This window comes from Miniopterus natalensis, chromosome 12 (genome assembly GCF_054644295.1).
Source record: "Miniopterus natalensis isolate mMinNat1 chromosome 12, mMinNat1.hap1, whole genome shotgun sequence".
In the NCBI taxonomy this organism is placed as follows: domain Eukaryota; kingdom Metazoa; phylum Chordata; class Mammalia; order Chiroptera; family Miniopteridae; genus Miniopterus; species Miniopterus natalensis.
Window position 1 is genome coordinate 50355411 of NC_142092.1, and position 15393 is coordinate 50370803.

Here is a 15393-nt window from a genome sequence, read left to right on the forward strand (position 1 = left end):
CCGGGAGGGTTCCTGCATAAAGACCACCAGCCCGGGCCCCAGGGTGAGTCCAAGTGTTAAATATCAGTAAAGCTTAATTGCTTTCATTTTTTCTACATAAAAAGTAAATAAAAGCTGTAATATATTCTTCCACAAGATGATCCCAGTGGGGTCATGACCCATTTGGAGACAGCTCTTCGGACAGTGAGGAAACCACGCCAGAGAAAAGACTGAAAGCAGGTCAGTGGGACCCCCACAGAGCCGCCCACCCAAGACTGGCGCTGCTCAGGGTCAGCACCGGGTTAGGGCTCTGCAAAAGGGATGTGTTATTTCCCTCTCCACTCCTCCGCCATCTCTTGAAGATAGAAGTGGACTCTAGGGCTCAATCCTGTCGATTTAAGGGCTCTCCCTGGGTTATCACCTCCCATTTTCAGGCTTCAACCATTTCTTTTGTGCTGACAACTCCCTTATCTCTTTCCCCGTTCCTATCTTTCTTCTGAGCTCCAGACCTGCATATGCCCGTCCCTGGAGATTTAGGTGACACGTAGGTGTCCCATAAAACCTTCACACTCCACAGCCAAAGCTGAGCCCATCAGCTTCCCCTGAGCAGCTCCACTTCTTCCCAGCTCAGGGAGGGGCGCCACTGTGCACCTGTTAGGGACCCACGTTAGGGACCTGGAAGTCCCCCCGGGAATCCTCTGACTCACTCTCCTAGCCAATACCCAAGCCCATCTCCTTCTCCCCCACCCCAGGCCTGTCCTTTGTCCTCTGTGCTCTCAGGGGTGGGGCCCCCTGCCCTCTGGTTCTGGCTGGATCTGGAAGGCCCCATGGGGAGACTGGAAGGTGCTCCTGCCACTGCGTTCCTGCCGTTTCTCTGGCCGTAGCTGGCTCCTCACATGGCTCCAGTCCTCTCTTTACCCTTTCAGACCCAGGAGTGGTGAGTCTTCCCGCAGTTGCTGGTCTCTGGGGGCCTCCACACCCCTTTGCTTCCTTAACCCCACCCACATCTCTCTTTGTGTGAAGCAGCGGGTGGCCTCTGTCTTCTGCTGGGGCTTTGCCACCTTACTCTCCCGTCTCTTGTTAGTACCTCTCCTCTCTGTTCCCACGGCGCTATCCACATTAGTCATCATGAGCAGGGCTCTGGAGTCAGACTGACATGGGTTCAAGTTCTGGCTTTATCACTTGCTATCTGTGTGAACCTGGGCAGGTCCTGTAACCTCCTGGAGCCTCCATTTCCTCATCTGTGGAGTGGGGCTAACAGTAAGCCTCTGACTTCATAGAGTGGTTGCGAGGGTTAGATGAAAGAAGGCGCATCGTCATCAATGTCTGATTTTTGCTCTTGTGTTCCTTACCACCACTCACTGGACCACGCAGGAGCCTACAGCTAGCGGTCTCCCGCCTTTGCCTCACCTCCTGCTCATCTATCCAATGCAAATCTAAGCAGGTCTCTCCAGGATTAAGCCCTTCACTGCCCAGAAAGCCTTCAGGTTAAACTCCATATTCTTAGCAGGGTGCAGCCCCCATCACCTGATACCTCCTGCCGTTCCCCACACGGCACTTCACACCCCAGCAATTCTGCGCAGCAAAAGTATTCCCCACATACCTCACAGGCTCATGCTGCTGGGCCTGGCATCAGCTATTTCTTCCACCCAGAATGCCATTCCTCTTTTTATCTCCTTCACACGTTCTCATTTGTCCTCTAAAATCTAAATCATGGGCCACCTCCTGTGAGAAGCCCTCCCAGATGTTAGGGAGGTTATGGCTGCCTCCTTGTGACTCCTACCCTCACATGTTTCTGCTGTGCTGGTCATGCTTAGATGACATCTACATGATCACCCGTCTGCCACTCCCAGGAGACAGTGCTACTGGCAGGCAGAGCCTGCTTTGCCCACCTTTAGATCTTTAGAGCCAGCACTGAGGGGTGATCAGGCTGGGTGGCCCAGATAAAGAAGAAATGAACTCTTTGTCACCAGAAATGTGCAAGTTGAGATGAGCAAGCACATGCAGGAAGACCACAGAGGGAACTGGAGCATTAAATAACAAAAGAAGCTGAGTTCATGGCCTCAGTGGTCCCTTCCACCCAAATGAAACATGTTATCTGTGAGGTATTGAGCTCCCTGTCACTCCACATATTTAAGCAGAGCTTGGAGGACCCCCTATCGGGGTGCTAAAGGGGCATTTCCTGCACTGAGGGAGGTTTTATTTGGTGAAGTCCCAGGTGTCTCCTTTATGTGTAGCTCTATGATTCCAAATAAAGCAGAATATTCTAAGGGCCCTAATGATTCTGTTTCCAATATGTTGCCTCTGCTACAAGTCTCTCCTGATTCATCTGCACAAAACAAACAGCTACTTTTTTTCTCCCAAAGTCTTAAACATATTTCCTCTTCTGATGTTAACATCGTTCCTTTTCTTTCCTCGCCCATAAAGCACTTGGGCCCCTCTGCACACTGCCTCGAACACAAACATCCATGGGGTGGGGGTGAAGAACTTGTCGCAGGCAATGCCATCTCAGTCTCAACTATGAAAAAGGAAAAAGAAAAACAAAAACAATTAGAGCAAATCTCCAAATGGAAGGAAAAATCTATGCCCAGAACAGTTCAGCTCAGCTGCTTGTTCAATTGATTTTGGGAAGGGCTGCCTGGCAGAGAGAAGGGCTTTCACTGCTCTTTTGGGGATAAGCAGGAAAATGGACACACAGCCACTCCAGTAGGTCTGTTCCGACAGACCACTGGGGCTGCTATGCTCTGGGCCTCCTGCAGGCCCCAGGCTGGGAAGTCAGACAGTGGGGGATGAAGACTTAGTGGCTGGCAGGATGCTGGGGGGCAAGAAGCTTTCCTGCTTTCCAAGGTTCTGAAAAGGGTCTTTTGTTTCATTCTGACTGCTCGCCCCAGGCAATCACTAGTGAGAGGGCAAGGAAGACCCAGACTGTCCAAAAGCAAGCCCCCGACCTCCCTTATACACAAGGGGAAGGCACGTACCCTGGAGCTGAAAGACCTGGCTTCAGCCTGGGGTCTCCAGGGCCTGCCTTGTCTTCCTGGGGCAGGTGGTGGTGGAGAGATTTGGCATGTGTCCCAACGCAGTAAATCTCTGAAGAACACACTCTATAAATAGCTTTAGGGGCTCTGTCTTGCCCAGGGTCCTTTAAGTAAGATCTGCACAGAAAATGCCCTTTAGCAATTCAGGGAGCCATAGGATATTCCAGGCACAAACAGGGGTGTTCTGGGACCCCAGTCAGGGCCAATGGGGCATCTTAGGAACTTTGGGGCCTATCAAAGAAAGGCCACCCTTTTGGGAGGAGGAATGTCTGAGAGGCACTCCCTTGGGACGCTTTTGGAAAGAACCCTCTCTTTCAGGCCTTCCCAGCCAAAGAACATATCAGGTCACAGGCTGAAATTCAGCTCCCAGCACCCCTGCTGCCAACACTCTTGTGCAGTGCACAAAACGCACAGCTGCACTCAATGGCCTTGGCTCAGGTGACAGAACAACACAGAGTGAGAGGAGAGGCCTTTCTTCTTCCCCTCATGACCCCAGCAGGTGTCTTGCCCACTGGAGGCTGGGGAGTTTTCTGGAAGTGTGACATTCGCAACATGGGCGGTGGCAGCAGGTGTGGGCTGTGCTGGGGAGGGGCTGACATGTGTCTCCAGGCAGTTCTCTGGACGAAAGACGGGGATGAGTGGGTGCCAGGGCAAGAGAGGAAGGAGAGGGTGGGTGTACCATGGTGACTGCAGCAGTTGCTGTGAAATTTGTGGGCAAGTAAGAGGCATCTTTTAGGACTTCCAGAAACGACTGTAGCTCCTTCTGAGGTGTCACCTATTTTAAGTTCCCCAATTTGTCCCTGTACTTTGGACTCCCTCCCTCCCCTAGGCCTGTCTCTATCAGGGCATGCAACATAATGAATGGGAGTTATTTGTTTACCTACAGCTTCCTGTCTACGCTGCCAGCTCTCTGGGGGCTGCGATCTACACGGTCCAGCTCTGTGCCTGCAGGCCCTGGCTACAGTGGTGCCTTGGAAATGTTATCATATAAATGAATGAATTGTAAGACAGGGGCCAGGAGTGGCTTAACTGAAGGTGTGTGGGATAGGTGGACATCATCCGTCCATTGGCTGGAGAGTCTGGGGAACCCCTGGTGCGCTCCTTTGGAAGCCAGAGGGCCGAGGGAGCCCTTCACCACGGAAGGCTGTGGATGGCTAGGGACAGAAGAGGTGGGGGTGGGGAGGCCACAGCTGTCAAGGAGGGAGCTGCAGCCTGTCCGCACTCCAGCTGGTCCAAACAGGCACTGTCAGAGCCGATCCCTGGCGCTGCGTCCCTCAGCTGGTCTGAACCTATCAGGCAAGACCCTCATCAAACTGTGTGGGCCTCTCCTGGCTCAGCCTTCTGACCACCTTCTGAAATCACAAAGCACTTTACCACAGCCAGCCACAAAAGCATGGTATCACATGCTGAAACAGCCCCAAACCACATGATTATATTAGGTTATTTTTCAACGCCCCCCCCAAAAAATCCCCAAGGGAAAAAATATCGCAGATACTTATGGCCTTTTAACTGAAAACATCATGAATTCCTACTAGGCTCGAATTTACTTAGAAACCAATTGGGATTCCCAGAGAGCCTTTACCTTGTGAGTTAGACAATCCGAGCATCCTCTGGAGGGCCCAGTGCCTGAGCCCCTACTGCCCCGTGCCTTCCCAGCTGCTACCCACCTGAGCCCATTCATTCATCTCTCATGAGCAGGTGGAAGGCTGAGGGCATGCTCAGGACCCAGAATCTAACCCTACCTCTTGTGAGGGGACAGCCCTGTATCCCAAGATTCCAGGCGGAGGCCCAGGAACCCCTCTCTTCCCCTAGTTGCTCCTCACGGGACAGTTTTGGTGCTTTCATTTCTTTTACATGACAGTCTCCAAGAGACAAACACAGGGATAAAGCACAGGTTCTAGCCTAGACCTTGCTACTCTGTGGTCTGTGGATGCAGCCTCAGGATCACCTGGGAGCTTGTTAGAGATGTGGCCTCTCAGGCCCACCCCAGATCGACGGAGCCAGGATGTACACGCACTGAGATACCCAGGAGATGCATGTGCACACTGAGAAGCACTATCTGTGCAGGTAAAAGGTGGGCTGGTCACCCTTTAGGGGTGTAAGGACAGTCACTGGAAGGGACAGGAAAGACTTTTGGGAGCTAGTAATGGTCTGTTCATGATTCACAGTTGGTCTGGATTCACAGTTGAGTTGAGTTTGTGAAAACTCATTAAGCTATAACTTACGTGTATATATCTTTACTTTAATAAAAAGTAACAAAATAAATAAGTCAGGAGTGTCAACCAGAGGAGGCAGCTGGGAGATCTACAGCTGAGCCATGCTCCTCTCTGAGCTGCCTCTAGAGCAGCCCTGGGCTGGCCTGGCTTCCCCTAGCTCTTACGCCAGAGTCCAATGCCTGGGGAACTGTGTCTGAGTGCACTCAGAGGTCCCTCTGTGTCACTCTTACCTCCCTCACAGCCTGTCCTGAGGCCCCTTTCAGCACTCGAGGCAGCAGAGGTAGGGCAGCGTGGCTGTGACTTAGGCAGGTCCTGAGTCTGTCCCTGACCATCCTAGCAGAGAAGGCCACCTGAGGCCAGAAGTCTCCATGGCTGTACCTACACCCAGTCGACCAGCACCAACCCCATTGTCCAGCTTCTTCTTCATCCCAAGTTTACTCTGCTTTCTCAGTGTTTCTCTTAGCGATGGCCAGAGGTGAACATAATTACCCAGACACAGTCCCATCATTCACTCACTCATTCATTCATTCATTCATTCATTCATTCATTCATTCATTCATGTATGTGACAATGGCTAGCATTTACTGACTCTTACTATGTGGCAGACACTAAGTGCTTTCCATACACTATCTCATTTAACCCTCACAACCCTATTATCACCCCCCTTTAGAGAGGAGTAAACTAAGGTCCAGAGATGTTAAGTAACTTCAACACACAGCTGGGAAGTAGTGCAGCTGGGATTTGATCACAAGCAGTCCGACTGCAACTCTCTTATGTGCGAGCCACTATGATATACTTTGGGGATGCAACAAAAAATGAATCAATAAATACACTAAAACCCCTGAATTGTGCACTTTAAGGGTAAATTTTTATGGTATATGAATTAGGTATACCTCAATTTTTAAAAATCTGAATGGACAAAAGTTTTGGTTGGGATATATGTTGACCACAACCCTAAGAATTTAGCCGATCTATTTCTCCTGGTTAAACCAATTTTTAAAAAAAAATAAAAATATTTCTTTAAAAAAGATGAATGTAACATCTCAGATGTCTTTGTAGTTCCACAGAGCTAGTTCCAAGCTTCAATCCTGCCACTTGGCCATGGGTGACAGAGTTCTGGTTTTCTCTCCTATAAACTGGGGGCAGTGAACCTGGCCTTGTCAGGCAGCTGTGGGGATTTGAAGGAAAGGCTGCGCCTGGTGGCAAGCTGGCCTTGGTAAAGAATATTGAATTCCATGAGGTCACAGGCTTGGGGCATTAACATGGCACCACCACCAGGAATGTTCTGAGAGTGCCTGAAGCTGCTGAGACCTGTGCTTGCTGGAGCCCAAGGCCCACCTGAGTCTCCGCATCCTCACTGCAGCCCCTCCTCACCCTCCACGCTCATGCTGGGGTTTCTGCCTATGATTCTAAAAGGAGGGAAGGTGTCTTTCCCCTTCTCTGCCCACCTTGCTCCCTCGCTGGGCTGCCAGAAGCTGGGATTCCTGAGCCAGGTCAGTGTGTAAGCTGGATGGGGCCTTCTCACCCCCCTGGCACCCAGACTCTGGCTCACACCCAGCACTGTCCTCACAGGCAGCTCTGTGCCCACAGGGGCCACGTTGCTATGGTGATTCCACTACCCACACAGTGTCCAGGGAGACAGCACCGTGTAGCTGGAGCTATTTGCAAGACTTGCTGAAACCAGGCTGGGAAGATTCCGGAAAGGGTCAGAAGGAGCGGGGGATGGGAACGAAGTCTAACTGCTTCCCCAGAAGCAGCTGTGTGTGCGTGTGCAGCTTGCATGCTCACACATCACCCACCCCCTGTCCAAGTTACAATGGCCCTTCCGAGCAGGGGCACAGCCTCTAGAGGGGCATCGACTTGTGACTGCCATAGGTCTCCTCCTGAGGTGATGTTCATGGTTTATCTTTGTATTTAGTTTCTATACTGAACGCTAACAACAAAAAAGGTGGCATGCATGCAGCAGCAGGACAGGCTGAACGGTCTTACACTGCTCCACATCTGGAGCTGGCTTCGTGGTCCTTGTCCGTTGTCCTATAAGATTTCCCACAGAGCACAAAGTGGGGCTCCAGGAATTGTACTGTGATGGGGAGAAAGATGCCCACCCCTCTTCCTCTCCCCCTCCCCACTCCCTCAGTCACCCCATGTTTACGTAGCTTGTCTGAATCAGCTCATTTTAACCATGAGATGATCCTGTGTTCTCACACTCATTTTACAGATAACAACACTGAGGTGCAGAGATGCCTCATCGCTTGCCATGGTTAGAGCTAATCCGTGCAGGAGGCGGGAGTGACACAGGGCTGTTGTTTGCAATCTGTGCTCCCTGCACCAGGTGGCCCTGCGTCTACCTCTTTCTCCCCCTTGGTGGGAGTTCACTGGGGCAGCCTTCGGGGCCTGGACAGAACAGAGACCAAGGCAGCAAGTGAAATAAAGGAGCCAACCCCTGGAATAGCAGGTGGAGCACAGCCCAAATTGCACCCATTGGGTCCTGATGTTTGGGCTCTAAACTCAAGAGCTTTCTGTTCCCCTTCCTGGGCAATACTGGGAATTAAAGAAACGACTCATGCACACATCTGTGCTGACCCAATTCAATCCAGAGTCATTAATCGATGCCTTTTCCCCACAGTCATGAATGTGGCTCCCCTCTGCAGAGCCTCTGAAGCAGCCCTGACTGCAGATGAATGAATCCTCAGGGGTGGTGAGAGCCGGCCCTGCCGTCCTCCCGGAGCCCTCGTGTGCGGAGCTAATGCTGATTTGTGAAGCACTTTATGGTTTATTCATACCGCCTTGCCAGGCTTCCCAGGACAACCTTCCCTTGCACAAATGAGCGCGACTCCCAGAATAGAATGTCAGGCTTCATTAAGAGAAAAAACCCAGGTGTGGGGGATGTCCCTTTTTTGTTCCCTAGCCTGCACCCAGTGTTTGAGGGATTTGGGTCAAACCCTGGGAAGCGCCTGTGCTTGTGAGCAGGGAGGGATGTCAGGAGCTCCTTTCCAGGAGGGAGAGGCTCTCCAAGGGCCCGGCTTCAAGTCTCTGCACCAAACACTCACACTCAGGCCAGTGAATGTGTTCCCAGCTGGCAGGCAGTGAATGATAGGGAGCCGGGCACAGGGGCTGGGAGGAACAGGGCAGAGCTCTGCTGCCCTTATTCTCAGCTGGGAGACTGAGGTGGGTCCCCCAGCTCTCGGAGATGCACGGAGGGATCAGAGCACTGTGTAAATTAGAAGGCACCAAACTAGCCCCTGGTAGCACTTTCATTATGGTCTCCTCAAGCTTGGGGAGGGTGTCCCCAAACACAGAGGAAAGAGGAAATCCTTGTTCTTCTCACTTAGCTTCTTCAGGGTGCCTCAGGAGCAGCCCCTTGCTCAGGCCTCACTGGTGCCCAGGAAAGCTGCCCTTAGACACACATGGCACCTAGGAAACTGCAAGGCACCCCAGGGCACAATAATCATGCAGAAATGTAGGAGACTTCATGGGCTTTACACCTTCCCTAAAAGACCTCCTACTACTGAAGTCACCATCCTGGGCCACAGGGTCACCCTCCTGAGGGGGAAAAATCACTAGTTCATAGCCACACAGACCTCTGAGCAGCTCAGCTTCTTCGGAAGCTGACTCTAGGCACCCCGATGTCAAGAACATGGGGGACCTGTGACTCCTGAATTCACCTTCTTAACTACCAGAAAGGCGGAGTAAAGTAGAAGGGGCTTGCTGGACTTGGAATAAAAAACTTGGAATAGGAAGCTTGAACTGAGTGAGCCCTGCAGGACTTGGGGTTTGACTGCCCTCCATGTCTACCCAGAAAGGATGGATGCCTGAGTACCCCACTGACTGGGGTACTGGGGACATGACCACCCACTTCTCAAATGGAACCGTGTTTGAAAGGTTCCATCTTAATTGCTAAAGAATTCACACTGAAGTTACTGGTAACATTAACAACTTCTTGACTCTGCTGAGAGTCAGTCCAATCTAAAAATCTGCAGGAATCAGGGGAGCATCATCATGTACAACGTAAGATCCCAGGGGCTTCCCTCCTTTCCACCTGCTGTCTCAGGGCATACATATCCGATGCAGCCCAGAAAGCCCAAAGGTGGTAGTGGTGACCTGCACCAAGTATGAGGGGTCCTCTGCTTGCTCTCCCCTCCCTGCCAACTTTCAATCCATCGTGACACTGAGACTTTAGAGCAGCAACTACAATCTAAAAGAGTCTGCTTCACAAAAAGGGGCCTATCTTGTTCCCAACAACAAAAAAGCTGCTTCTGGATTAATTTCATCAACAGCAATCCTTTGACCATCCCTTCTAGCTCTGATCTTCCAGGAAGACAATTAGATGACTTATTGCATTTGGAACAACAGAGAGAGGCCCAAATGGCTAACCCAGTTTTGGAGAGATCACAGTAGTCAAAGTCCAAAAACAAATCTCAACTGGTCATCCTCATCTTAAAAAGTAAGCTGGTGATACTTTCCAACGAGAGTCAGTGTTACACAATTGCCATCTGCAAATGTATAAACTCCTTAAAATAATAACAACAACTACAAGGCAACAACAATTTAAAACATGTTAATTAATTTTCAAAATGATATTTCTAAAATATAGTAGATAAGTTACACTATTTGGCTTCCTTAAGTATATGCATTTTCATAGGCAGTGATATAGTTCCCAAGGGGGCCAACACTGGGTTTTGAATGTGAAAAAATACTACTTTTTTTTTTATATTCACTTGAGGACAGGCTTAGAGAGAGGAAGGAGCGAGAAAGAGAGAGATCGACGTGAGGGAGAAGCATCTATCAATGCCTTCTGTACAATCCCCCATCAAACCCACAGCCCAGGTATGTGCCCTGACTGGGCTCAAACTAGCAGCCTTTTGGTGCACGGGACGGGGTGCAACCAACGAAGCCACTCCAGCTAGGCAAAAAATATTACTCTTTTATGTAGAAACTAAAGATATACATATGGTACATATGTCTTTGGTATTAAATTTTCATGAGGGGACGATTAGGGGAAATGTCTAAAATGGCTCCTTAGGGCGGGCAAGAGGAAACAATGGCTGAGAAACACTAAAGTAGAGACTAGCCACTAGCTCTCTGCTATCTCACTCAGTGTTACCCATACAGATGTCTGTCTCTCCTTGTATTCTGTGATCGTTATTGGGGTAAATGGGCGGACTTGTTTCTTCTTAAATGGCCCTGACCCTGAGCCCAGGTATGGATGCTTTCCTGGGTGATAATTTTTCTCCCTTGCTTTTCTTTTCTTTGTTTTTTGTTTTAATCCTCACGGGAGGGTATTTTTTTCCATTGAATTTTTAGAGAGTGGAAGGGAAGAGAAGAAACAGAAAGAGAAACATTGATGTGAGAGAGGCACATCTACTGGCTGCTTCCTGCACGTGCCCAGACTGGCGCCGGGATCGAGCCTGCAACCAAGTTTTGTGTCCTTGACAGGGAATCAAACCCGAGACCCCTCAGTCCATGGGCCGATGCTCTAACCACTGAGCAAAACCGCCAGGGCTCACTCGCTTTTCTAGGTTATCCAGTCATTCCTCAGTGGGCTATCTTCTAGCGGTGGCCGTCAAGTCCGTTATCTTAATTTTACAGGCAATACTTAAGTCTAATCTGGTCTGAAAGCAACAACCTACTTCCCTGTTGAATTGTGTGAACAGCTGAATGGGCTGTCTTCTGCCTGTTCCTGTATTTTCATGCATTTCTGGGTTTGCATGTGTGTTTTTGATGGTTGAGGTCACCAAGAAAACCTTAGATCACGTTCCATTGGAACAAGCAGAATGACTTACAGTGCAAAGTGTTTCGAAGGTCTTTTCAGAGACAAAGGATCCGTCAAGGCCAAAGAGAAAGATGGATGCATAGGAGAGCATTCCTCCCAGGATGATGAGGTTGTTCATGTATGGACTCGACATCTTTATCAGCCTGACAAGACAAGGAGATACTACAGTTAACAGAACTGGTAATGGAGTTATTCCTTCAACAAACACTTTGACTGTGTATATATTCCTTCAACAAACACTTTGACTGTGTATACTGCTGGGAAGGCTAGAGGGAGAGAGAAACATGTAAGCCCTGGTCTCCTCCACCGCCCCCTCCCCAAGATGTGCCACCTATTAGGGGCTGTTTCCCCATCACTAAAGGACCCTGGACAGCTATCAACTTCTAGTTGATTTTTCTGCCTCCTTGGTCAACTTCACCTACCACTTCTCTAGGGGATAGCTTGTAGCATCAGGCTGGAAAGAGAATTCTACATTTCCATTCAGCAACCATCCACAGTGAGGGGGAAGATGGCCTTACCACAATCCCCCCGTGTTGAGTGGACCAGGTCTAGGAGGTCTACATGTGAGAATTCAGGTTTGCTCAGGAATTGTGGTCACCAGTGGTGAGTGAGCATCTACTTTGGCTGCCTGAAGCTCACACTGTCCCGTGCACAAAGAGGCCCACACACGTGGGTAGGAGCATCTCCCCTGATCATCAGGTAATGGAGGTGGATCACAGAGTCCTTGTCCCTACCCCCTACCCGTCTGCATCAGGCTGCTGCCGGGGGCAGTTTTGTACCCTCAAACTTTACAATCTTCTCTCTCACGCCCTTCAGGAACCTGCCATGACTCCCAGCTGCCCAGCAACAACCAGCTGCAGTTCACCCTCAGAGGTGCCTCGATCCCCCGGCATGATCCACTCAGAACGTCTTGGGTTTTCAGGTGCCCCATGATCCAGGTTTTCTTTTACAGACTGTATGGTCAATTGTTCCCTGAACATTTTCCTTTGCATTATGTATGTCTATTAATTCTTCCACATTTAAAAAATGTTATGGGGTATCAAGGTAGAGAGAGAAAAAGCTTGCTGTAAATTGTGGACCATTTACACGATCTTTCAAGGTGCGAGCAATGGGTCCAGCGTGTGGTCCTTGCCACCCACAGAGGTGCACCATTGGCAAGGCAATTAGCTGGCTGAATTTCCTCACCTGAAAAAGCACAGATCACACTGCCTAGGGCATATGTGAAGCTGAGATGAGACTGGGTTCCAGGAGGTTCTTTTGCAAACCATGAACTGCTATGGCAACTTCATTCTTATTATTACAGGGAGCTAGGGAGGGGAGAGGCCAGGAGTTGGGCAGGTTTCCTGGAGGAAGGGACCTTAACGAATAGGTAGCATTTGGGAAGATAGAAGTGAGGAAGATTTGGAACTGTAGTGACATAAGTTTTCCTATCTCTGTAGATTTTTAAATCTGCAAAGCCAGTCAAAAAATTCACATGGATGGCAGCCTATTGGAAAGAGTAATGATAATATTCCCCAGGAGGCCAAGATGGTGTAGTTAAGGAATTAAAGGAGTTTAGTCTCATTTTAGGGGTAACTTACCACTATGATGGGAATTCTTGAAGCTTGGAGGAAGGGAATCTAATGTTAATTAAGATCTATGTGCCCAAGCCTTGCGCCAAATGCTAATCATTTAAGGTGTGTATGGAGTAGACAAAAGTTGCTTTAATTTTTTGTGTGGCAGGGTATGTGTTATTGGTGATAAAGAAAATAAAACAGGCAAATAAAACTCTTTTTTGTTCTTCAGGAAATAGATTTGGCCTGAGCAGTTGCTACCCCTCCTCCCCCAAAACAACAGCTTGGAGGCTTCTCCTTTGCAAACACAGAGAAGAAAAACAACTGTTCTGGAATCTGGCTTGTTCTTGGCAGCCCTGGAGGTCATGCAGTGTGGCTTCTGGGCATGATGGCAGAGCCGTGCTGCCCATGGGTGGGCACTGGGCCTGTGACTGAGAAGGTCCTGCTCTGAGTCCCTGCTCCGCCTCTACCACGACAAGGTAGGGAACTGGAAACCAAAGAAGCTGCATATGCTTGGTAAACACCACCACCTGGGGTGGTGGCCTTTTCTACCCCCAACTGAGCAGAATAACTCAGAAGGTGAGCTGCTCTCCTCTGGAGAATGAAGGGCATGTGTGAGGAAACAGAAATCAAGCAAGACCTGAAACCAAGGGGATGGATGCTGCCACATGCAGCAGCGTGGCCTTGGACAGTGGCCCATCACTGCTCTCATCTGTAATCCGAGGAGGGGCCTCCTGGACTGCAATGCGCTGAACCCAATGGCAAGTGCCCAGCCTTGAACTCAGTGAATCCCACTGGCAGTGCTTCCCCAAGATGCTGGGGGTGGGGCAAAGACACTGGGGAATGCTGTCCTCTAGATTTCTCCTCCTGAACCACCAGAAAGTATACGAGCATAGCCAAAGCTCTGAGAAGGCCTATGGACTTAGATCCTTCAGTTTCATTTAACCCCACCTGCCCTACACTTATCTGACCAGAGGCTCCTGTGTAACGAGAGCCCTGCCTCTGTGTGCATGTGTGTATGTGCATGCGTGTGAGTGTGCACACATGCTTATAAAACATCTAATAACATCCTGGTGACTGAGCGGCACACTCTAGGAAACTGCCCTAAAATCTTCTGTGGCCCTGCAGAATCCGTCATGTGATGCTCCTACACTTTGTCCATGAGGTTTGTCAATTCAGAAAGCATGATCCAAGAGGAGGGCATCAGAGACTTACTTCTGATTCCGGTTCTTGATGTTGAAAAAGAGAAAAGCGCTGGCCATGATCATCCCCAGGATAGTGAGGGCAGAGAGGATGCTGTAGAGAGGTAGGGAGATCTTCCGGAGCTGCTCCAGGATGATGGTCTTGTCTTTGGGAGGTTCGGATCCTAGAAGGCCAAGGAAAAGATATCAGCTGAGCCTAGTGCAGTAAGTGCCTGAGAGCACCTCTGCCTGGATGTCCCTGACATCTGCCATCCGTGCACAAACTCTATGCAGGATACGTCTACCGGGCGTGTGGGCTCTGGTGGTTGGCCAGCCTGCCCAGCAGGGAGCCTTAGCCAGGACTTATTTCCCCTCTCTAAAAAGAATCAATAAGGAATTTGTGATGCATTTAATAGCCATTAGAAGACTAGAATCTGATTTGGTCTAATTACCCTGTTGAAAAACCGTTGCCATTTATCCCCAAAGGTAACAGCAGCTCAGAAAATGCAGGGCTGGGTACTGTGAATGGAACCATTGGGTGTCACTGGGGGTGAGAAACTTGGCTTTGGCTTTCAAGGACTCTGTGCCAACACATGACAATGTCCATCCCCCAACAGGGCGGGCGCCTTGCCTGTCAGTTCCTTGGAGATGTGTATGTGCTCTGGCTGTGGATTTTCTGACTCAAGGTCATTATGTTACAAAAGCTCTTTCTGGTTTTCCATTTTCATAGGACGCGCTAACCGTGGGAGGCAGAAACTGCCTGCATGCCTTCCCCTCCCTGCTGTGCCAGGACTGGGTGGAAGCTGTGGGACTCCGGGTCTCTGCGCCGGCGGAACTGCTCCTGCCCATTCTTCAAGGGCACCGGGAACCTGGGAGCCCCGAGGGACGCAGACGACTCATCTTTATAGAAGCTGGCGCAATTGTCCTGTTTTAGTTTTACCAGGTACAGGGTGGCTTGGGAGGACAAATGCAGGGACACCCCAACCCCCAACCCACTTCTTGCCAATCCTCTTTCTCAGCCGCTGTTTCAGGTCAGGTTTCTGCTGTAGAACTGTGAAAAGTTGGGCTTTTCCCTCCAGTAGGAATGTGTGGAATCAGCCAGGTGCCTGGGAGTGGCAGAGCCTGGGGAGACCCAATAGGGGTCGTGATGAACCCCCCACCACACGGCTGTACATGGGTGCCAGCCTCTCTTATGCCTCCCTTCCCAGGAGACAAGCAGAGGATGGGCAGATGTTGCTGCAGGGGTTGAGAGCTCCCCCAAACATCTGTGTTTCAAACACTCTGCTAGCAAGTTCAAATGTGTTTGGAAACATTCAGCGGATAAGAGGCTTTTGAACCATCTAAAAAGTCTAGGGAAGCTGCCAGGTTAGAAAGCAGCTAGGGACCTGCTGGCATGGTTAATGCAAAGTGTTAAGCAATTCCAAGTAAAGAGATTTTTATGAGTGGCTTCAAGGACTAAAAGTCAGGGCAAAAGCAGCCACAAGGTGACAGAGGTAACACCATTTCTTGCTTCCAGTGAAAGCTCAGTATCTGGAAACTTCCTCCCCCACTCCCCACCTGTAGCCTGGACAGCATTAGGCTGGCTCAAGTGACTTCTGGCTCCCAAACACAAGCGCCATCCTGGAGGCGCCCATGAGTTCCTGGCTGGAAACAAGC

General features: G+C 50.0%; 1 protein-coding gene across 1 annotated transcript in view; it reads right to left on the minus strand.

The window, feature by feature from the left end:
• Positions 1-15393, minus strand: part of GABBR2 (gamma-aminobutyric acid type B receptor subunit 2) — a 298825-nt gene that overhangs the window by 55417 nt on the left and 228015 nt on the right. Inside the window, exons 10-11 of the mRNA XM_016223063.2 lie at positions 13772-13922; positions 11014-11146 (exon numbers count right to left, since the gene is read on the minus strand). Coding sequence (XP_016078549.2) covers positions 11014-11146; positions 13772-13922 — 284 coding nt within the window. The remainder of the gene's footprint in view (positions 1-11013; positions 11147-13771; positions 13923-15393) is intronic.